Source organism: Notolepis coatsorum (genome assembly GCF_963971535.1).
Source record: "Notolepis coatsorum genome assembly, contig: SCAFFOLD_988, whole genome shotgun sequence".
NCBI classification, from domain to species: Eukaryota; Metazoa; Chordata; class Actinopteri; order Aulopiformes; family Paralepididae; genus Notolepis; species Notolepis coatsorum.
In genome coordinates, this window is record NW_028169967.1 from 49041 (window position 1) to 73260 (window position 24220).

Here is a 24220-nt window from a genome sequence, read left to right on the forward strand (position 1 = left end):
TGTCATTGCCTCTGTGCCTGTTTTCTTAGGCAGTTAGCCTCTGGTATGCGTGCCATTAGCGTTAGCCACGCTTTTGGAAAGAATGATAACAAATATATATATATAATAATTATTATTATTATATATATTTTTTGCATTCGATTAAGAGGTTGGCAGTCGACTACGGCTCCTTTCAATCGATTAGTCGACTATTCGACTAATGGGGGTCAGCCTATAGTGTATATGATCGTTAGAGTTATCAAGGAGGTTAGGGATTGTGTATATGATCGTTAGAGTTATCAAGGAGGTTAGTGATTGTGTATATGATCGTTAGAGTTATCAAGGAGGTTAGGGATTGTGTATATGATCATTAGAGTTATCAAGGAGGGTTAGGGATCGTGTATATGATCGTTAGAGTTATCAAGGAGGTTAGGGATTGTGTATATGATCATTAGAGTTTTCAGGGAGGGTTAGGGATTGTGTATATGATCATTAGAGTTTTCAGGGAGGGTTAGGGATCGTGTATATGATCGTTAGAGTTATCAAGGAGGTTAGGGATTGTGTATATGATCATTAGAGTTTTCAGGGAGGGTTAGGGATTGTGTATATGATCATTAGAGTTTTCAGGGAGGGTTAGGGATTGTGTATATGATCGTTAGAGTTATCAAGGAGGTTAGGGATTCTGTATATGATCGTTAGAGTTATCAAGGAGGTTAGGGATTGTGTGTATCAGAGTTATCAAGGAGGGTTAGGGTTAGGGACTAGCTCCATGTGCTAGCATCCGAAGATGCACGCTGTTATAACTGAATCAGATAACACCATGCCATCATTGAAAGGCTCCTCTTCCCAGAACCACAGCTCGTACTAATTTCCTCCTCAGTGGAAGCGTACTCATGGGGATTGAGTTGGCAGTGTGAGTAAGCCCCTGTCGACTGATTTCCCATTCATTTGACAGAAGGAGCTGCCTCCCCTCTCTGGGCACGTACAGTATATGACTTTCTGTTCCAACCGTCCCTCGGATTCCCTCCAAACTTTATATTTGGAACGTCGGAATGTTGCACGAGAAAACATCTGCGCGATTAGTCCCCCCCCCCTGTTCCTATATTTAGCGAATCCACCACAGCCACCTATTATTAAAGGAGAGTGGAAGAAGCACCTTTTCGAAAGCGGACCAACCCGAGCGGCGTTTTGGCCGTCGACACGCGGACAGGTCACTGTTTCTGAGAGAGAGAGAGAGAGAGAGAGAGAGAGAGAGAGAGAGAGAGAGAGAGAGAGAGAGAGAGAGAGAGAGAGAGAGAGATGTAACGGAGGTACCGCATGTCTATCCACAGTCACGAGGGACTTGTATAGTGAAGTGGCTGTGGACGTTAAGCGGTACTGCAAGTAAACTCACTCCACAGAGGCATCCAGACCCAGTACTTAGAAGTGAATTCACCTCTTGGTACAGTGGTCTGTGATGGGTTCAACTCCCACTCAGGGTGATCTTTTAACATGGGTCGAATCGAAACACAATGCAGAGCGAGATCACACCGGTCACAGAGAGAGCGGGTCAAAGGGAATCCAATCAGCTTCAGTTTCCAGGGAATGTTCTTTCCATGCTTGTGTGTGTGCGTGTGTGTGTGTGTCTCTCTCTCTCTCTCTCTCTCTCTCACGGTCAAGAAGACGTCCACCTCGACCCGCTTTGACCCTTTCACTACCACACTACCAAAGGGTTAACCCTTTCACCACAACACTGCCAAAGGGTTAACCATTTCACGGCGACAATACCAAAGGGTTAACCATTTCACTACAACACTACCAAAGGGTTAACCCTTGCACTGCAACACTACCAAAGGGTTAACCCTTTCACTGTGACAATACCAAAGGGTTAACCATTTCACTACAACACTACCAAAGGGTTAACCCGTTCACTGTGACAATACCAAAGGGTTAACCCTTTCACTACAACACTACCAAAGGGTTAACCCTTTCATGGCGAGAATACAGAAGGTTAACCATTTCACTGCCACACGACAAAGGGTTAACCCTTTCACAACCACACTACAGACGGCTACCCTTTCACTACCACACTACAGACGGTTAACCCTTTCACAACCGCACCACAGAAGGTAGGTTAACTGTCTGTAGTGTGGTAGTGAAAGGGTTAACCGTATGTAGTGTGGTAGTGAAAGGGTTAACATTATGTAGTGTGGTAGTGAACGGGTTAAAAGGGAGGAACATTTTTATTTCCTGCCTCAAAATGGATCGACTGTTAAAATATGAGAGAGAGAGGAGAGAGAGAGAGGGAGAGAGAGAGAGAAAAAAAGCTTGCAAAAGCTAAATTGCGTTTTTTCTATTAGCGATGCCTCCGCTTCCTCGCGAGTAGGAGTCCCATCCCGCGAGCAGCGTTGTTAACAATGTGTATTTATTAATGAGTGTATCGGCAGTCGGGGGGGGGGGGGGGGGGGGGGGGGGGGGGGCGGGGGGGGAACGGAGAGAAACAGATGGTCGCGTTTATACAAATCCTGAGTGACAGTACGCGCCGGAAACCGCTTAGCAAATTATGCGTTAAAAAACAACTCGTTTTCATTAAACCGTAATAATGTGTTTTTTTTGTTTTTAGTTTTTCTTTCCTTTTCCTTTCATTTCAAAAAGCCTGTGGGGGGGGGGCTTAATTGTATTTAACTCTTGTCCGCAATGGAAACATACAGCAACTGGAAGAGAGGAGAGAGAGGATGGCAGGAAGGCTGGAATAATACAAAAAAAATATCATATTTGGATAATATTTTCTCCTTTTTTCGCTGAATAAGTTACCTGGGAGAGAGGGAAAAATGGATGAGGGAGGAGAGGGAGGGAGAGGGAGGGAGGGAGAGGGAGGGGGGGGGGGGGGGAGGAGGGAGTTCTGTCGGACGTGTGCTCCATGCAGATGAGACTTATCTCGGCAGACCATGTGTGCGCCAAGCCCCCAAACTGCCAGTCCAGGAGCATTGACTAGCTGTCAGCTCTGTCTCTCTCCTCCCTGACTGGAGGAGACCGCACCGCCTTTCATTGAGCACAAGCAAGAGGGGAGAGAGGAGGAGGAGGAGGAGGAGGAGGAGGAGGAGGAGGAAGAAGGGTGGAAGGAGAAAACAGTTTTCGCCACATTTTTGTTTGTTTTTTAGTTTTTTCCTTTTTTCCTGTGTGAGGTAGACGAGTGGGAATCGTTTCATTTCATTTCAAACCTTTATTTCAACCCGTGAAACTCTGAGTGTACCCTAATTTACAGTGGCGACGAGCTTACAAAACAAAAATCAGCTATTTCATACATATAGGCAAAATAAATGAGAATAAACGATAAAAAAAAATCAGCTAAGACAAGTCACACAGAGTGGTCAGAAGAAGAAAGAACCATCAGCGTCAGCGAATACACACTATATATGGCTCTATGGTGGTTGTAACACACTTGCAGTTGGTTGCATATAATCTATAACACTGTAGCATATAATCTAAATAAAGCCTCAATTACATAAACAACTACACTAGCCATCGTTGTCAGACATTTTCTTGTGAAAACCACAAGGTTTTAAAAGCACAAACCACACGGCTGCTGGCCCTAGGCTGGCTTCACTAACTCCATGGCAGACTGTAGACACAGACGTCACCCTCGCTCAGTGTCAAAGCGGCTGGAGCAAGTGGGGTTTGAACTCCGAAGAACGCTGACCTCACCTCACGCACCGAGCTGCCAATGTGGGCGGAGGAGCCCCCGATTGATTTAAGTAGCAGGCAAAGCCACCCTTTTCTCTGGCCTTCTCACATCGGCTTCTCTCTGTATGTAAAACAACTGAGGTTAATCACCCTGAGACACAGATCTCAATCTCTCCGTATCTCTCTCTCTCTCTCTCTCTCTCTCTCTCTCTCTCTCTCTCTCTCTCTCTCTCTCTCTCTCTCTCTCTCTCTCTCTCTCTCTCTCTCTCTCTCTATCTCTCGCTCTCTCTCTCTACACCTCTCTTTATTAATTTTCTCACTCTTCTGCTCTTCTATATCTCTCTCTATCTCTCTCGCTATCTCTCTCTCTCTCTACACCTCTCTTTATTATTTGTCTCACTCTTCTGCTCATCTATATCTCTCTCTATCTCTCTCGCTATCTCTCTCTCTCTCTACACCTCTCTTTATTATTTGTCTCACTCTTCTGCTCATCTCTATATCATCTTCTTTATCTCTCCTTTCTCCTCTTCTCTCTCCGACTCTCTTCTATCTCATATGTGTTATCTCTCCTCATCTCTATCTCATCTTCTTTCACTCTCCTATTATCTCTCTCTTCTATCCTCTTCTCTCTCTCATCTTATTTCTCTCAAATGTTCTCCTCCCTCTTCTCTCTCTCTATCCTCCTCTCTTTTCTCTCCTCTCCACACCTCTATTTATTATTTATCTCACTCTCTTTTGCTCTTATCTCTCTTCGTCTTTCTCTCAAATGTTCTCTATCTTGATCTCTCTCTCTCTATCTCTCTCTTTATCTATCTCTCTCGCTCTCTCTAATGTTCTCTCTCTCTCTCCTCGTATCTATCTCTTCTCTTCTCTATATCTTCTCTCCTCTTTCTCACCACATTGCTGCCACTGTTTATAACGTGTGACATGTGACCCTTTTACTTAACTAGTCTTTGAATACCTCCTCAACATGACCCTCTTTTACGTCACTCTTCAATCTCATATATTATTCTTGTGGCAGGTATCCCTGGGAGTGACTACATCAACGCCAACTACATTGACGGCTACAGGAAGCAGAACGCCTACATCGCCACGCAGGGAGCCCTGCCGGAGACGTTTGGCGACTTCTGGCGGATGATCTGGGAGCAGCGAAGTGCCAACATCGTCATGATGACCAAGCTGGAGGAGAGGTCCAGGGTATGTTAGACCACGTCAGAGGACCGCAGCCGGGATGTAGGGATGGAGGAGCTCAGCTAGGTAACGGGGGGCAAGGGAGTGAAGGGATTTGTAGGTGATGAGGAGGATCTTTAAATTGATGCAGGACTTGACTGGAAGCCAGTGGAGGTGGATGAGGGTGGGGGTGATGTGGTGCCAGGACTTGGTGCGGGTGAGAACCCTGGGAGCAGAATTGTGGACGTATTGTAGCCTGTTCATCGCAGATCATTGCACCTCTCTCTCCTAAAGCCAGACAGCAGAGATCATTGCACCTCTCTCCTAAAGCTAGACATCAGAGCTCATTGCACCTCTCTCTCCTAAAGCTAGACATCAGAGATCATTGCACCTCTCTCTCCTAAAGCCAGACAACAGAGCTCATTGCACCTCTCTCTCCTAAAGCCAGACATCAGAGATCATTGCACCTCTCTCTCCTGAAGCCAGACATCAGAGATCATTGCACCTCTCTCTCCTAAAGCTAGACATGAGAGCTCATTGCACCTCTCTCTCCTAATGCCAGACAGCAGGGCTCATTGCACCTCTCTCTCCTAAAGCCAGACAGCAGGGCTCATTGCACCTCTCTCTCATAAAGCCAGACATCATAGATCATTGCACCTCTTTCCTAAAGCCAGACATCAGAGATCATTGCACCTCTCTCTCCTAAAGCTAGACATCAAAGATCATTGCACCTCTCTCCTAAAGCTAGACATCAAAGATCATTGCACCTCTCTCTCCTAAAGCCAGACATCAGAGATCATTGCACCTCTCTCCTAAAGCTAGACATAAGAGATCATTGCCCCTCTCTCTCCTAAAGCCAGACATCAAAGATCATTGCACCTCTCTCTCCTAAAGCCAGACATCAGAGATCATTGCACCTCTCTCCTAAAGCTAGACATAAGAGATCATTGCACCTCTTTCCTAAAGCCAGACATCAGAGATCATTGCACCTCTCTCTCCTAAAGCTAGACATCAGAGCTCATTGCACCTCTCTCTCCTAAAGCCAGACATCAGAGATCATTGCACCTCTCTCTCCTAAAGCTAGACATCAGAGATCATTGCCCCTCTCTCTCCTAAAGCTAGACATCAGAGCTCATTGCACCTCTCTCTCATAAAGCTAGACATTAAAGATCATTGCACCTCTCTCCTAAAGCCAGACATCAAAGATCATTGCCCCTCTCTCTCCTAAAGCTAGACATCAGAGATAATTGCACCTCTCTCTCATAAAGCTAGACATTAAAGATCATTGCACCTCTCTCTCCTAAAGCTAGACATCAGAGCTCATTGCACCTCTCTCTCATAAAGCTAGACATCAAAGATCATTGCACCTCTCTCTCCTAAAGCCAGACATCAGAGATAATTGCACCTCTCTCTCCTAAAGCTAGACATGAGAGCTCATTGCACCTCTCTCTCCTAAAGCCAGACATCAGAGATCATTGCATCTCTCTCTCCTAAAGCCAGACATCAGAGATAATTGCACCTCTCTCTCCTAAAGCTAGACATCAGAGATCATTGCCCCTCTCTCTCCTAAAGCTAGACATCAGAGCTCATTGCACCTCTCTCTCATAAAGCTAGACATTAAAGATCATTGCACCTCTCTCCTAAAGCCAGACATCAAAGATGATTGCCCCTCTCTCTCCTAAAGCTAGACATCAGAGCTCATTGCACCTCTCTCTCATAAAGCTAGACATTAAAGATCATTGCCCCTCTCTCTCCTAAAGCTAGACATCAGAGCTCATTGCACCTCTCTCTCCTAAAGCTAGACATCAGAGCTCATTGCACCTCTCTCTCCTAAAGCCAGACATCAGAGATAATTGCACCTCTCTCTCCTAAAGCCAGACACCAGAGATCATTGCACCTCTCTCTCCTAAAGCCAGACATGAGAGCTCATTGCACCTCTTTCTCCTAAAGCTAGACATCAGAAATCATTGCAACACTCAAACCCTCAAACTGGTGATGTCACCTGCACCTAGAATCTCGGGGCTGCTCTGTTTCTTCTGTTTGAGCCTTAACATGTCGAACTCTCTGACTCCAATGATGTTTATATTCTACTATCGCTAACAGGTCTCAACCAGCATCTGAACCTCATGTGGACCTTATGAGCCAACAAACTCAGTGGCCTGTTCACTATATTTTAACAAGGCCATGCAGAGGACAGGGTGATTGAGAGAACGCTTGAGAGAATACAGTATTGAGAGAACGCTTTTCTACCCTGAAAAATAGCTGATGGGTACATTTTATTAAAAAAAAATAAAAAATATTCAGTGTCCGTTCTAACACCCTCAATATGATAGCATGTACAATAATGCTGTATATACTGTATGTATATTTATTCGTACCTGTATGTACATACCTGCATATAATCATTTTTACATTATCTATATCTGTACATATCCCTTACCTACTCTTACTAGTTACGCTGCTGGCCAGTATGACTTACTACCATAGTGTCTTTATACCTGTATCACTACATATTAATACTACAACTCTGTACATACAGTACATCTGATTAGCACTATTACACAGTAGAACTCGTTTATATATTTTGTACCCAGTTTAATCACCTGTACATTGTATATATCGCCAAGGTAAACTATGAGAAGAAAACAATACAATAAGATAAGATATTCCTTTATTGATCGCCTTGTGGTAATTCGGGCATCATAGAAGCATGGGGGAGGGGGGACGGTAGGTACAGGTATGGGCAGGGTAATATTAGAAAGACGTAAATATAGGCAATAAAATTAGATATGAAATAATTAGAGAGAAACAATATACTTTATATATATATAAAAATAAACAGTGTGCAGATGAGGGTCTGTATGCCCTTTTATATTATTATATTATACGTTCCAATAGATTTAGGCAATAAGTCATTTGAATCTGAATATATACTAAAAGTAAACAGTATACACAAGGTACCCTAACTGGCATGATACAGTATACATCATTTATACTCATATACTGTATACTATGAGTAAAAGTAAACAGTATACACAAGGCGCAGTACACACAAGGTACCCTAACTGGCATGATATACATCATATATGCCATTCATTGATACATGCAACCCTTTATTTATACTCAAAGAGGCAGTTGAGGCTTCCCTCATTTACAGCAGCGTCGAGATTACAGGCATATTAAAAACAGATAAAACACTAAATAAACATGAGGAAAAGAAAGAGCTGCTTAGACAATTAGACACTGAATCAATAGGACAACAAACACAAATGCAGTCACAGACTGAAGCAGGAAGATTTATAATCATGTTTTTAAACTGGTTTAATGCACTAAATACACAGATATTTTTATCATTCCAAGAAGACGGGGGCATTGAAACAAGAGGCTGACTTTCTCCGTCTGTCCTTGGGGACCTTAAGCATGAGCTAATGATTAGCCACGATTAGCTCCATCCCTCATTCAACACTGACGACCATATAGGCTCCTCCAGGCTCACTGAGTCTCTAGACTTCATCTGCTTCAAACATGTGCTTTTTACCAGGGCATCTGCCAGCTATTAGAAAGTCTTACATTTATAACTTGATTTAAGGCCTTAAAGGGTATTAAAAAGTCTTACATTTAATTTGCACATCACATTTATCGGTGGGGCAGCCCGGATGTCGGGAGATAATATTAAAATATATGAAATGTTTTTGTATATTTATTGACATTAGCAACTTCAGAGGCCAGAATGTGGGACCTATAAACACATTTACTATCCAATAGCATTGTGAGGCTGAACAACAGGACCCATTGACTATGTAAATGTGATTTTTATTTAAATAAACATTTATACACTTTTTTGAAATACCTAAAAGTGATGTGGTAATTTAGCAAACGAGGGCCTCGTCATAATATTTTTGCGGTGCTACTGGGAGTTTGGTGTGTCTGGCGAGAGCTTGTATGGAACGCGTGCAAGTGCAGCCGCCAGTTCAGTCTCGCTATGTGTTTTTCTTTTTTGGTACTGGTTTGGTATGGTAGTGAAATTGGTATTAAATTCAGCTCTAAGTGGTATTAAAAAAGGCCTAAACAAGTCTTACATTGAACTTGTTGAAACCTGCAGATACCTTGTTTACGTTGTCATCCTTATATCTCTTCTCCAAGGCACAGTCTGTTACCCACAGAGGCTGCACACCCCATTCTCGATGGCACCAAAATATAATTTATCTTGTTTATTTGTCTGACTCTTTTTTTTTTTTAACTTTCTTTTATTTTGTGTCATATTGAACATCACATTGCATTAATCATACAGTATAATATACTTGATTCACATAGTCAATGACATTTGTTACTCAGGCTCTTCCCTCTTATTCAATTTGTTTAAGGTATTTGTCTGACTCTTAACCACCAAAACCTGCACGGAATACAACGTATGACATATATCATGCCAGTTAGGGTACCTTGTGTATACTGCACCTTGTGTATACTGTTTACTTTTACTCTTACTCATAGTATGTATTCAGATTCAAATTCTGGATTGCCTATATTTACTGTAACATATAACCAATAGAGCATAGAGACCCCTTTTGTTTACATTTTATAGCCTATATTTATGTCTTTCTACTATTACCTGTACCTCCCCCCCTCCCTCTCCCCCATGCTGCTATGACACCTGGATTTCCCTGAGGGGATCAATAAAGGAGTATCGTATCTTATCTTATGTCTGTTCATTAGCAGCGAGGCTCATAGTGTACCTGCCCCCCCCCCCCCCCCCCCCCCGACAGCTGCCGCCCACGCCACTCGCCGCCACTCCCTCAAGGTCGAAACGGTCACATAATAACTCCCTCAAGGTCGAGACAGTCACATAATAACTCCCTCAAGGTCGAGACGGTCACACTCCCTCAAGGTCGAGACGGTCACATAATAACTCCCTCAAGGTCGAGACGTCACATAATAACTCCCTCAAGGTCGAGACGGTCACATAATAACTCCCCTCAAGGTCGAGACGGTCACATAATAACTCCCCTCAAGGTCGAGACGGTCACATAATAACTCCCTCAAGGTCGAGACGTCACATAATAACTCCCATCAAGGTCGAGACGGTCACATAATAACTCCCTCAAGGTCGAGACGGTCACATAATAACTCCCCTCAAGGTCGAGACGGTCACATAATAACTCCCCTCAAGGTCGAGACGGTCACATAATAACTCCCTCAAGGTCGAGACGTCACATAATAACTCCCCTCAAGGTTGAGACGGTGACATAATAACTCCCCTCAAGGTCGAGACGGTCACATAATAACTCCCCTCAAGGTCGAGACGTCACATAATAACTCCCTCAAGGTCGAGACGGTCACATAATAACTCCCTCAAGGTCGAGAGGTCACATAATAACTCCCTCAAGGTCGAGATGGTCACATAATAACTCCCCTCAAGGTCGAGACGGTCACATAATAACTCCCCTCAAGGTCGAGACGGTCACATAATAACTCCCTCAAGGTCGAGACGGTCACATAATAACTCCCCTCAAGGTCGAGACGGTCACATAATAACTCCCCTCAAGGTCGAGACGGTCACATAATAACTCCCTCAAGGTCGAGACGGTCACATAATAACTCCCTCAAGGTCGAGACGTCACATAATAACTCCCTCAAGGTCGAGATGATCACATAATAACTCCCCTCAAGGTCAAGACGGTCACATAATAACTCCCTCAAGGTCGAGACGGTCACATAATAACTCCCCTCAAGGTTGAGACGGTCACATAATAACTCCCCTCAAGGTCGAGACGTCACATAATAACTCCCTCAAGGTCGAGACGGTCACATAATAACTCACTCAAGGTCGAGACGTCACATAATAACTCCCTCAAGGTCGAGATGGTCACATAATAACTCCCCTCAAGGTCGAGACGGTCACATAATAACTCCCCTCAAGGTCGAGACGGTCACATAATAACTCCCTCAAGGTCGAGACGGTCACATAATAACTCCCCTCAAGGTCGAGACGGTCACATAATAACTCCCCTCAAGGTCGAGACGTCACATAATAACTCCCCTCAAGGTTGAGATGGTCACATAAGCAGGGGTGGGGCCACACACTCATCTCCTTCCCAAAAAATGTCACCACAATGAAAAATCAAGGGCCGCAGTGGCGCCTAGACGCTGAGCGTCACTAGCATTCACAGAACTTGGTTGTATACATAACCTTACGTTCTGTATCATGCTAGCTTCCGCTCAGCGTCATATTGCATAACAGGAGCTGAGCGGGAGCTAGAAGCTCGACAAATGTACCCCGCTGAGGCCCCCCACAACCATCAGACCGGAGAGGACCGAGCCCCCCCGACCCTCCCTAATGGAGGATACCCTCCCTATTGGAGGACGGGAGGGAGACGGATCCGACCGTGCGAAGAGAAACTTGAGCAACTCAACGCACAGGGTGAGCAGACCGCGGTTTGACCCCACGACTACGCTCACGCACAACCCGCATGCCACCAGGGAACGAACGGAAGGAACAAACCTCGTTACTGCCCCCAAAATCACGGGGTCAAGAGCAAACTCAACCCCGTGGCAAGGCCGGAGCAGCGGAGCGTGAAGGAAGACCCAGACCCACTGAAGGGACTGGATCCCCCGGAAAAAGGGGGCCCGGAGAGGTAAATGACGCCACAGCATCAAGACCTCACCAGGCGGTCACTTAGTGACACCGCCCCCCACATCGCCAGCGTATTCGGACAGGGCCTCTCCAAGAGCGGGCCCTTCCCCCCACTAGTACGCCGCCTGGCACACTGACCCTGCAACACAGGCAGTCAGCATGGCTGTAACTCGAAGCACTCAAGAGGCTACACTACAGCGGGAGCAGGCAGCGCACCGGGGAGACGACCACCAGAAGGGGTCGGTCTCTCAATCCAGGCAGCAGGCATTTGACCCGAGCCTGGAGCACTGCGGGCGAGACAGGCGCCAAAGGGGTCAACTGAAAACAGCACCCCGGCGGAAGGGGCATATGCTGGCATTGTTGCGCACCATGACAAAGCCTCCACCAGACCCAGAGGGGCCGAGGCAGAGAAAGCTGACACGATTGGCAGGCGTCATGAACGTGCAGGGGCACACTCAACCGGGTAACCCGGGAGTTGACTCTGCTCCAACACACCAGGGAATCAACCACCCTCTTCCTATAACCCCTCAAGAAAAAACTCCAAAACACACCTGCGGGTATACACTGGCTATACCGCAGTACAAGTGTTTCAGTTTTCAAAAAGGGGTTATTCCAGGCCTACGGGTCGACGAAACACAACTTCGGACCGGGCCCGGCGGCCCGGGAAGCACACAGAGATGCCAGAGGAGGTCCAGAAGACTACCCCAACAGCCCCCTCTTCGCCATGCGTGAGAGAGGAGCGAAAAGAAAGGAGAACCAGCCCCTTCATGATAGTGCCAGGTACAACATGTACCCAACAAAGGGTCTCCATAATGCCAACCCTGTGACACCCGGGCCGGCCCGGCATTTTTCCCCCCGAAAAAAGCACAAGTCCCTCAGGGTACCAGAACAGCAGATCTGCGTCCCCGGCGGACAACGGCTTAAGGCGAGACACTACAGGTGAATAGGGTAAAAAAATTAACTAATAGATATCACAATGAAACTTCCCCAGTTGATTACTTATATTAAGACAAGACTTTTTTGTATTACAGGTTTTCTGAAATTGTATGTTTATATATGCAAATGAGGCATGATCTACTTAAATATGCAATAATTTGCATATGATTCCGGGACAGAAATCTGAACATTGGATAAAGCCATTTTCAAAATTATAGTTTCATTTTGTTGACATATTAGAGCCAAAGGTTATTACAGAGGGGATTTTGGATATCTCTTTTTATCACTCCATAAATCAGAAAATAATCCATTCAGTCCATTTTTATGGTAAAATTCCATATTTCGCCATGTTTTTAGGAATAAAATGTGATATAAATCAGGGTATGAATGCGATATCAACAAACCCTTCTGTAAATACCTTCAGAACATAGATATGAATAGAACTGGAAGGTTTGGTGTATGTGAGTGTTACTGAAGTGGAGATTTCTGGCTCAGAGTATGAGGAAAAACTCTTAAAACTCATTTTTGGGAAAACGCCTTCAAAGTTCTGTATTGTAAAATGCCATACTTTTTTTTTGAAACAGATATTTACAAACACAATACCTAATCAAACCATTAGTAATAGACAACCTAAACACATGCCTGATAACTGAATAATAATAATAATGATGTTATTGAACTGAACAGAACTACACACAGGCTACAAACAGTGTAGTACAGTGTAGTACCCCCTAATAGGCAAAAAATATTTGAATAGATATCACTATGAAACTTTCCCAGTTTGTTATGTACATATAAACTAAGAAAAAATATATTGCAAGTTTTCAGAATTTTATGTTTATATATGCAAATGAGGCACTTCCCCATTAAATATGTGCACATTTATGGGTGCAATAAGGCAAAAAGAAGTAAAATAAACAACTAAATGTGTGTTATTGACGTTTTATTGTCACTAGTTTCATAGAAGACATGTTTAGGAAGCAAAATATAACAAAATCTCAAAATCAACAAAAAAAGTATATTTGCCTATTCACCTGCAGTGTCTCCCCTTAACTGACCTGGACCAGCGTGACCAGAACCAGTCCCGTGCCCTAACCACGCCGACATCCCCACTCCAAGAGAGGGGGTAGGTACGCGTGTCGATCTAAAACATGAAAAGAGGGCTCCACCCAGACGGTCCCATTCGTACCGCGCTCAGTGGCCCACCCCAAGGGCGTGAGACCCCTCTATCTATGTTTTGATCTATTCCGTTAACATCCCCCAGATATGAACGAGAATTCGTCTAGACCTAGTAACAGGCCCTCGGAAGAGAAAACCTCCATCCCAGTTGCCCTATAAAAACGCCGTTTTAATAACAAGCAACCAAGGCGTACCAGCCTCATGTGCGATTCTTATCAGAAACACCCCGAGCCAGCACTATGTACGCGTCGAGACCCAAACACATCAATGGATAGTCTAACAAGACACCAGACATTGTTCCTCCAAGTCGCCTGGGAGAACGACAAGGAGCCGTCGTGCTTCATGTTCTTTTCTCTTTTTATTAAAAAAGAAAGAAACACAGACTGACATGAATCCCACGTGACGCAGCTGAGGGTAATTTTTTTTTCATTTTTACATCCCGCCACCCTCGCCACAGGGAGGAGACGGGAATCCCCAGAGAGACTTCCCACGCGAGCTGTATAGATTGAAAAGAAATATTGCAACATTGAGCTATGTAACACTTGGGTTAGGGCTCTCCGAGGAGGAGGCACTGAACCAATACACACACTCAATAATCGAATTGAATCGAAAACACACACAATAGAGCAGAACTCCTTTTTGAAGTTCCACTCACCTTGACAATCTGAGGAGGAAGCTCTGAAACTCTGAGGAGGCTCCCTCACTGGGAAGGAGAGTCCGAACTCACAGAAGGCACTTCTCCCTGAGGAGGAGCTTCGTGAGGAGGAGCTCTGACAACTCCCTGAAACAGATCCATAACATGGAACCTGAACAACTCACGGAAGTCTTACCAATAGAGACGCGCTCAGTGACGTACTCTATGGCGGGGGAATTTCCGCAGTGCACACGCCCAATTTTTCAGGCCATGGGACCAGGAAACTCCCTCCCTCCCTACACTCTTACTACAGAGGAACGCCGTTTTTCATAACGAGAGAAGACACAAGTCCTCGATTATGTAATGGCCACAGACCTTGCTAAGCACACATGATAAGTGACCAAACAACCTTTTCTTTAGGAAAAAAAATGTCTCAAGCGGAAGCACAACCCCAGCAACTTAAGCTGAGGGTTACATCGTATCCCCACAAACACAGTGACACAATATATTGTAAACAAACATGTCTGAGAGGAGGGGGGGGGAAGCCCCAGGGAAACCGGGGGGTCACCCCTCCTATCTTACCCTTGATATGACCAAGTTGAACAGGTACCCCTGTTAATATGTGAACATGCTGTTCATTGTCATCAGAGGCTGAGAAAAAGATTCATTCCTCAATCACATGTCACTAAGCATAGCTTCACAGGTTAACTAACCCTCTTAGTTGTGAGTTCACCCACGTTACAAACGTTACATGAACACACATGTTCTCATCACAACTAACCAGTTCATTTTTACACATGTAAAAAACAACGGCGATTTACTATGGAGAGAGAAGCTATACCAGTGACAAGACAATTCACACACAACACGCGTCGTATCCTCAATGTATTGCAGCAACACATGTTTTGGAAACATCGTTATTACAAAACATTTAGAAGGGAAGAAAAGAAGAAGTGTTTAAAGTCCGGTCAGGACTCCTACCTTCACCCTGAGCGCAGGCCGAGAGGACTGCAACACTGCTCAACGGGACACCGAGTCGAACCCAGCATCTCCTGCGTTGGTGACCAGGGTATGTCCGCTATGCCACCCAGCCGCCGTTCTCCATGTTGACGAAGTCCTCACTGGCATGGCACCCGGGTGTAGGGTCGACTAACATCCTCTGTCAAAGATGACGTCGTAATCAGAGTGTTAAAGGCACGTTATAGTCACAGTAACGTTTCAACAGTGTAGCATTAAGCTAACAGCCGACCGACTGATAGCAACAAGCTAACATTTACTAGCCTAGTGAACACAACGAGCTAGCGCCGCAGCTAACAGCTGACTGGCTAACAACCGTAGGCCACAAACTAGCACGCCAGCTAAGCAGCTATCACCTGAACTGTACACAACGACATAACAAGCCACACTTCAGACAGGCCGCTGTCCAAGTCCCTCCCCATCCTAAGAGGGAAGAGAAAAATAAATGTCAAACACAGTTTTCAACTGTGATTTACCAGACATACAGCGGAGCCGGCACAATTCCCATCCGGGCTGCAGCCGACTTGAGCATGGAACTCCCGATAACGAAGATCCATGCCCACTTTTCCTCGTGCTTTAGGGTGTACTTCCACATTCATGTGAAAGATGGGGCCTGCACGGGACAGAGAAGCATCCGCTCGTCCAGATAATCCCGGGTTCAACCAGGTCTCGGTCGCGGCCCACTAGGTTGACCATCATGGGCGTCAGACCAAGATCCTCCGTCCGCCGCTTAAGAAGCCGAGCAGAGGACCCCAATCTGGGGCCGGCCTTCGTAAATTGTCAGCTAGCCCCCATAGCACTAACAGACAACTAGCGCTCGCAAGCAAAACAGTACTCACCCAGCACGGAAGCAAACCGGCTTCTCACAACAGCCGGTGCCTCCCACAGTCCAGCTGTATGACCGGAGGGTCAATACCCATCCAGCCGCAGCAAGGAGGACTGCAGGTGGGGAGTATATCAGCGGCGCGAGGCCCTATTACGAAAAAAAATGGTGGAGGTCAGAATGATCATCATCTTCCAGACACTCCAGTGACGAAGACAATATCGCCGTATTTTCTCGAAAATAGTGAGAGAGAAAATAAAGATATAATGTCAACGTATCTCCTTGTCTTCTGTTTTCCTTTCCTTAGATCAATATTTTCTCCACGTCAAGTGGGGTATATAACAGGCACTTCCTTGTGGTGAAATTTGAGAAGGAGATGAGTGTGTGGCCCCACCCCTGCTTATATAGGTAGCAGATGGGGGTGTGGTCAGACGGATGTTGGTATGTAAAGGTACATTTTGGAATTATTCAGTGTATATATGCTGAAGCGAGATATATGCAATATGACGCTGAGCGGAAGCTAGCATGATACAGAACCATCTGTAGTGTGGGAGTGAAAGGTTAACCTTCTCTAGTGTGGTAGTGAAAGGGTTAACATTATGTAGTGTGGTAGTGAAAGGTTAACTGTATGTAGTGTGGTAGTGAAAGGTTAACCTTCTGTAGTGTGGTAGTGAAAGGTTAACCACCTGTAGTGTGGTAGTGAAAGGTTAACCTTCTCTAGTGTGGTAGTGAAAGGGTTAACCTTATGTAGTGTGGTAGTGAAAGGTTAACCTTATGTAGTGTGGTAGTGAAAGGGTTAACAGTCTGTAGTGTGGTAGTGAAAGGTTAACCGTCTGTAGTGTGGTAGTGAAAGGGTTAAAGTACATAATGGGCTTGTTGTCACTAGCACTAACAGCTCATTGTCCTCCACATCGATCAATCACAGCGCTCCCCGTGAAGCACTGGAGCTGCCTTCATGTATTACACACATAGTACGGTGACTATATTGACTGCAAGCGAACCCTGGTTCTCAATCACTTCAGTGTAGCCGGTGTTGATGCAGCCGCTTAGGGAATTAAACCCTGGGACAAACAGTAGGACTTGCGTGTTGACAGATATCAGATATATATATGAACCATATAGTGTTCTATCAGATATATGAACCATAATATAGTCTTCTATCAGATATATGAACCATATAGTGTTCTATCAGATATATGAACCATATAGTATTCGATCATATATACTGTATGAAGTACCATATAGTGTTCTATCAGATATATAGATATAAAGATATAGACTGGAATTATGTTGCTAGGGAACCGTTTGGACCCAAATGTATATAGAGAAATAATGTTGGGACACGTGGTAAGGGAGCTTCTACGATGAAACGCAGACATCCAGTGTGTCACAAGTGAGCGATGTGCGGTGAAGAACACACCACACCACCCGGCAGCCTATTTCCTTCCTTCTCTGGCGTGACGTATATACTGTAGTGCTTAGTTTTTTTTGTTGGCGGCTTAATAATAATAACCCAGTAATGGAACAGTGTTTTATTGGCAGTTTGCTGGGGCAACAAAGCTGTGTAATCATAACGAACCTGAGCCTGTGACACGATATGGAAGTCTGCGGCTGTTATGTAATTATAGTGCCCGTCGGGGCTAATAAATGGCATCAGTCGCGCAACGTCTCTGGCCATTTTCCTCCCGTTTGTGATGTCACACTTGGTCAGCAGAAATGCCAGAGAAGGTATTCGCATTTGTACTTGTGGCGGAAAGTTGGCGATAGGTGTGCACAGATGACGTCTGGTACCTTGACGACAGGGTTCTGGGAGAGGAGAGTGTGTGGCATATGGTTTTGAACCATTTAGTGTTCTATCAGATATATGAACCATATAGTGTTCTATCAGGTATATGAACCATTTAGTGTTCTATCAGATATATGAACCATTTAGTGTTCTGTCAGATATACTGTATGAATCATATATTGTTATATCAGATATACTCTATTAACCATATATTGTTCTATCAGATATACTCTATTAACCATATAGTGTTTTATCAGATATACCATATAGTTGGCGATAGGGGTCTGGTAGAGGAGAGTGTGTGACAGATAACTCGTTTGGCAGCTTGACGATAGGGGTCTGGTAGAGGAGAGTGTGTGACAGATAACTCGTTTGGTAGCTTGACGATAGGGGTCTGGGAGAGGAGTGTGTGTGACAGATAACTCGTTTGGTAGCTTGACGATAGGGGTCTGGTAGAGGAGAGTGTGTGACAGATAACTCGTTTGGTAGCTTGACGATAGGGGTCTGGTAGAGGAGAGTGTGTGACAGATAACTTGTTTGGTAGCTTGACGATAGGGGTCTGGTAGAGGAGAGTGTGTGACAGATAACTCGTTTGGTGGCTTGACGATAGGGGTCTGGTAGAGGAGAGTGTGTGACAGATAACTCGTTTGGTAGCTTGACGATAGGGGTCTGGGAGAGGAGAGTGTGTGACAGATAACTCGTTTGGCAGCTTGACGATAGGGGTCTGGGAGAGGAGTGTGTCACAGATAACTCGTTTGGCAGCTTGACGATAGGGGTCTGGTAGAGGAGAGTGTGTGACAGATAACTCGTTTGGCAGCTTGACGATAGGGGTCTGGGAGAGGAGTGTGTCACAGATAACTCGTTTGGCAGCTTGACGATAGGGGTCTGGTAGAGGAGAGTGTGACAGATAACTCGTTTGGTAGCTTGACGATAGGGGTCTGGTAGAGGAGAGTGTGTGACAGATAACTCGTTTGGTAGCTTGACGATAGGGGTCTGGTAGAGGAGAGTGTGTGACAGATAACTTGTTTGGTAGCTTGACGATAGGGGTCTGGGAGAGGAGTGTGTCACAGATAACTCGTTTGGTAGCTTGACGATAGGGGTCTGGTAGAGGAGAGTGTGTGACAGATAACTCGTTTGGTAGCTTGACGATAGGGGTCTGGTAGAGGAGAGTGTGTGACAGATAACTTGTTTGGTAGCTTGACGATAGGGGTCTGGTAGAGGAGAGTGTGTGACAGATAACTCGTTTGGCAGCTTGACGATAGGGGTCTGGGAGAGGAGTGTGTCACAGATAACTCGTTTGGCAGCTTGACGATAGGGGTCTGGTAGAGGAGAGTGTGTGACAGATAACTCGTTTGGTAGCTTGACGATAGGGGTCTGGTAGAGGAGAGTGTGTGACAGATAACTCGTTTGGTAGCTTGACGATAGGGGTCTGGTAGAGGAGAGTGTGTGACAGATAACTTGTTTCGTAGCTTGACGATAGGGGTCTGGGAGAGGAGTGTGTCACAGATAACTCGTTTGGTAGCTTGACGATAGGGGTCTGGTAGAGGAGAGTGTGTGACAGATAACTCGTTTGGTAGCTTGACGATAGGGGTCTGGTAGAGGAGAGTGTGTGACAGATAACTTGTTTGGTAGCTTGACGATAGGGGTCTGGGAGAGGAGTGTGTCACAGATAACTCGTTTGGTAGCTTGACGATAGGGGTCTGGTAGAGGAGAGTGTGTGACAGATAACTTGTTTGGTAGCTTGACGATAGGGGTCTGGGAGAGGAGTGTGTCACAGATAACTCGTTTGGTAGCTTGACGATAGGGGTCTGGTAGAGGAGAGTATGTGACAGATAACTCGTTTGGTAGCTTGACGATAGGGGTCTGGGAGAGGAGAGTGTGTGACAGATAACTCGTTTGGTAGCTTGACGATAGGGTTCTGGGATAGGGCTGTCCCCGAAGCCTGTTTTTGGGCTTCAAACTTTGTCAGGGTTTTTCGAACGGACATTCGAACCTTCGTTTTTAATAATAATTAAAAAAAAAATCTAAATTATAATTTTTTAATAAAATGTTTTACTAAATATCCTCAAACTAAATCCTCAATTTGAATAAAGTGATTAATCTGATTAAATTAGTATTTTGTCTTTATTAAATCAACTTTCTTTAATGAATATAACTCCTCAGTTTTAATCCCATAATATTAGTGTAGCCTAATCTTTATCTGCAACTGTGAAGAAAAACCCCATTGGTTTAAACAGAATGAACAGACACATAAGAAATATATAATATATATTAAAAAATATATATATAATAATAATAATTTTTTTTAAATAAAATATTTGAATGTTGATTTAGAATTTGAATGTCAACGTAACCAACGAAGGTCGGAGCGCTAAAACGTTTGGGCTCATCCCTAGTCTGGAAGAGGAGGAGAGTTGAACTTCTCTGCTCACATCGCAGTGACAACCAGAACCTGCTGATTCCTCCTGAGCAACGTCTTCCTGACAAAAGAAGCCACCCAACTCCTCGTCCAATCCTCCTCGTCATCTCCCGCCTCGACTACTGCAATGCACTGCTTGCTGGCCTTCCGACCACTGCCACCAAGCTTCTTCAACTCATTCAGAACGCAGCGGCCCGCCTGATCTCAAACCTACCGAAGTCGGCCCATGTCACCCCACTTCTTAGGGACCTGCACTGGCTCCCCATTGCTGCACGAATCCGCTCCAAGGCCCTCGACCTGGCATACCGTGCAGCAAAGGAAACCGCTCCCGCCTACCTCCGGTCAATGGTCTCTAACTACACACCCTCAAGACCCCCCTACGCTCTCTGCATCTTCTGGCCGTCTCAGACCCACTCCTATCCGAGCTCCGGGAGGGTCATCAAGGAGAAGCCGCCTTTTATCAGTCCTTGCCCCACAATGGTGGAATGAACTACCCACCCCAGTTAATACAGCCGAAACCTGTCCAATCTTTCACCGTCGACTAAAGACGCACTTCTTCAACCATTATCTGGAAAAAAATGTAATTAAAATAAAATAAATCTAACCCTAACTAACCTTACTGTCATGCACTTGTCCTAATATACTAACCTACACTGTAGCACTCAACACTTTGATGAACATTGTTACTCAGCTGATAGAGTTGTGCCCTTCCTGATGACTTGTCGTACAGAACTTGTAAGTTGCTTTGGATAAAAGCATCAGCTAAATGACTAAATGTAAATGTAAATGGTGTGTCAGGTAACTTGTCTCGTCTAAATGTGAGGTTTCCTCTCTCCCCCGCAGGTGAAATGTGACCAGTACTGGCCCACCAGGGGCACGGAGACCTACGGCCTCATCCAGGTGACCCTGCTGGACACGGTGGAGCTTGCCACGTACTGCGTTCGGACCTTTGCACTTTATAAAGTAAGTGAGGCTTCGGGCTGCAATTTGTTTTTCCTAATCGCATTTAGATCTAGAAATTGTATCTGGTTAAAAAAAATAAAGAAAATCATCTCACACGCATTCCAAAAACTCTCTCTAAACAGTTTTGCACACATGCATTTTAGTTTGGCAGTTTATTGCGAGTAAAGGCCATCAGTGATGTCATCGGGCGACATTGAAAACAAATACCTACCTTATCCATATGAAAAAATACCTACCTTAACACTAGGGATGTCCCGATCACGTTTTTTTGCTCCCGATCCGATCCCGATCATGTGATTTTGAGTATCTACCGATACCGATATTTCCCGATCCGATCAAATTTTTTTTTTTTTTTTTTTTTTATTCAACAAACATGACCATGTTCACGTCTTAAACTCATACTGAGGCCTTAGTTTTGGTTTTAAATTGCATATCATCATTCATTTATTTATTGTCACACAGAGCAGAAGAATTTTGCCAAAACAAACCAATAGTATCCAGCTGCAGAACAGCAGACCAGCCACACTCTCAGACCCAAACGCATTTCCTTTGATTTAATTATACATCAAATGATTTATGAAGTTAACTTTTCACCTGGATAACGTCAACATTCAGGGTGAATGTAATGTGAGAAATTGGGATAAAAAAAATTTAAATAAAAATTATTTGGGTCTGAGATTGTGGCTGGTCTGCCGTTCTGCAGCTGGATACTATTGGTTTGTTTTGGCAAAATTCTTCTGCTCTGTGACAATAAATAAATGAATGATGATATGCAATTTAAAACCAAAACTAAGGCCTCAGTATGAGTTTAAGACGTGAACATGGTCATGTTTGTTGAATAAAATTAAAAAAAAAAAAAAAAAAAAATCGTTTTTTTTTTTTTTTTTTTTGCCGATCCCGATCTTCGGAAAATCACGTGATCGGCCCCGATCCCGATCACGTGATCGGATCGGGACATCCCTACTTAACACATTGGCGGCCATTTGGATGCGTCTAAAATCACTGTAGACGGCCAGCATTATGTAAACAGACTTGCACAGTCCGTGGGGCTGTTTGTAGAGCTAAAACTATACTTTATAGTATTGCTATCTGTCCATTCTCATTGTCAGTTGAGACCATAAACCGTCCCTTCAAAATGGCTTAAAGAAATAATTTTTTCATCAATACGTTCTCATTTTATAGTGTCTTGAATATAAGCGTTATACAGGATTTGGTCTAGTATATTTCCTGGAAGGCTGGATAAAGGGCTAATAGCTACTAACGTTATATCCTATTTCGGTTATACAGAAGCTACAGTTAAAACTCAATCTGCATATGATCGGTACGATCCTCAAGCATGAATGCATGAAAGGGGGGGGGGGGGGGGGCGGGGGACGTTGTTTCTGATTATTGATTACCAATAACGCTGATCGGCTGGTTGAGTATCATAACAAGCCCTGATCAGCATGTAATTTACGTGAAAAAGATCCGGTTGTATCCCCCAGACCATTTCCCAGTCATCTGGTAGATCGATATGTCCATTGGCTGATGATATATTCCCTTACTGCATAGTGAAATCCGCGATCCAAAACGTATTCCGTGCAACAGGATATAGGGATCACTTCAGGTGAGTAGAAAACTACATTGGAAATCCAGAAAAAAAAAGACAACTTCTGCCACAGGGAACACTGCATTATCGATACAGCGCCCCTAACAGGATCTGGCCGGTAAATGCACTTTTTCGAATTCAAAGAGTAGGGTACATCTGCAGTGCAGCTCGGCGACCTTGAATAGGTTATTAAAATGGAATAAAAGCATAAACAACCTTGCCACGGAGATATCCGTGGTTGGTCCCTTAAGCATGGATTCGAAACACGGATCTATATGTGGCCCGTCCCGAATGTGTTAAAAAACTGCTACCTTATCATTTCTTTGAGCTGTAATTAACACAATTATGTGCAAATAAATATAGATATATGAACCATATAGTGTTCTATCAGATATACTCTATGAACCATAGTGTTCCATCAGATATACTCTATGAACCATATAGTGTTCTATCAGATAGATAAGCCATATAGTGTTCCATCAGATATAGAGATATGTTTCACTGGAACTCTGTTGCTAGGGAACAGTTTGGACCCAAATGTACTTCCTGTCAACTATTGCGTTAGCTAACATTACAACAGGAAATAAACACGGTTCCTTTCAGAATGTTTATTTTGTTGTCGCTATTGTCTGTCAGATATTTGAACTATAAAAGCACAAGCGACGCATTTCTGCCTGGCAGCATTGGTGGTGAGGTCATCATCATCATCATCATCATCATCATCATCATCATCATCATCATCATCATCATCATCATCATCATCATCATCATCATCATCATCATCTTCGTTTTATGTCCTTTTTTCCCCACTACAGTGAGGTTGGACAGGGCGATAACTCTTTTGTGCCATGTCTTCATGTATCTCCAGATCCCTCATATCATTTTACACACATGCCCTCCACGTATGCTACGGTCTCCCTCTCGGCCTCCACCCATCTACAATCATCTCCTCCACCCCTCTTAACATCCCCCCCCCTCCTCCGATCTTCTCACATGTCCAAACCACCTGAGGACGCTGCTAAACTTGTTTCTCTCCATCCCTCCATCCCAGAACGGTTCCAGCGAGAAGAGGGAAGTGCGGCAGTTCCAGTTCACGGCCTGGCCGGACCACGGGGTACCCGAGCATCCCACGCCATTCCTGGCCTTCTTGAGACGGGTGAAAGCATGCAACCCCCCAGACGCTGGGCCTATGGTGGTGCACTGCAGGTAGGCCCGGAGGAACACTCCTTCACACCACATCCAGGCACGCGTTTCACTCATGCACGGTGAGCCGCTCTGCCCCCTGGTGGCAGACCCACTCCTATCCGAGCTCCGGGAGGGTCATCAAAGAGAAGTCGCCTATTCTCAGTCCTTGCCGCACAATGGTGGAACGAACTGCCCACCCCAGTTAGGACAGCCGACACCCGTCCAATCTTTCGCCGTTGACTAAAGA

The 24220-nt window shown here is 44.7% G+C and overlaps 1 protein-coding gene across 1 annotated transcript in view; it reads left to right on the forward strand.

Annotated features, from left to right (window-relative positions):
* The window catches only part of LOC311248639 (receptor-type tyrosine-protein phosphatase delta-like), a gene marked incomplete at both ends in the record, with an annotated part of 60843 nt that extends 36849 nt beyond the window's left edge, over window positions 1-23994 (forward strand). Inside the window, 3 exons of the mRNA XM_084339493.1 lie at window positions 4664-4839; window positions 21081-21200; window positions 23840-23994. Of these exons, the coding sequence (XP_084195619.1) occupies window positions 4664-4839; window positions 21081-21200; window positions 23840-23994 (451 nt within the window). The remainder of the gene's footprint in view (window positions 1-4663; window positions 4840-21080; window positions 21201-23839) is intronic.
* Between the last annotated feature and the right edge of the window lie 226 nt (window positions 23995-24220).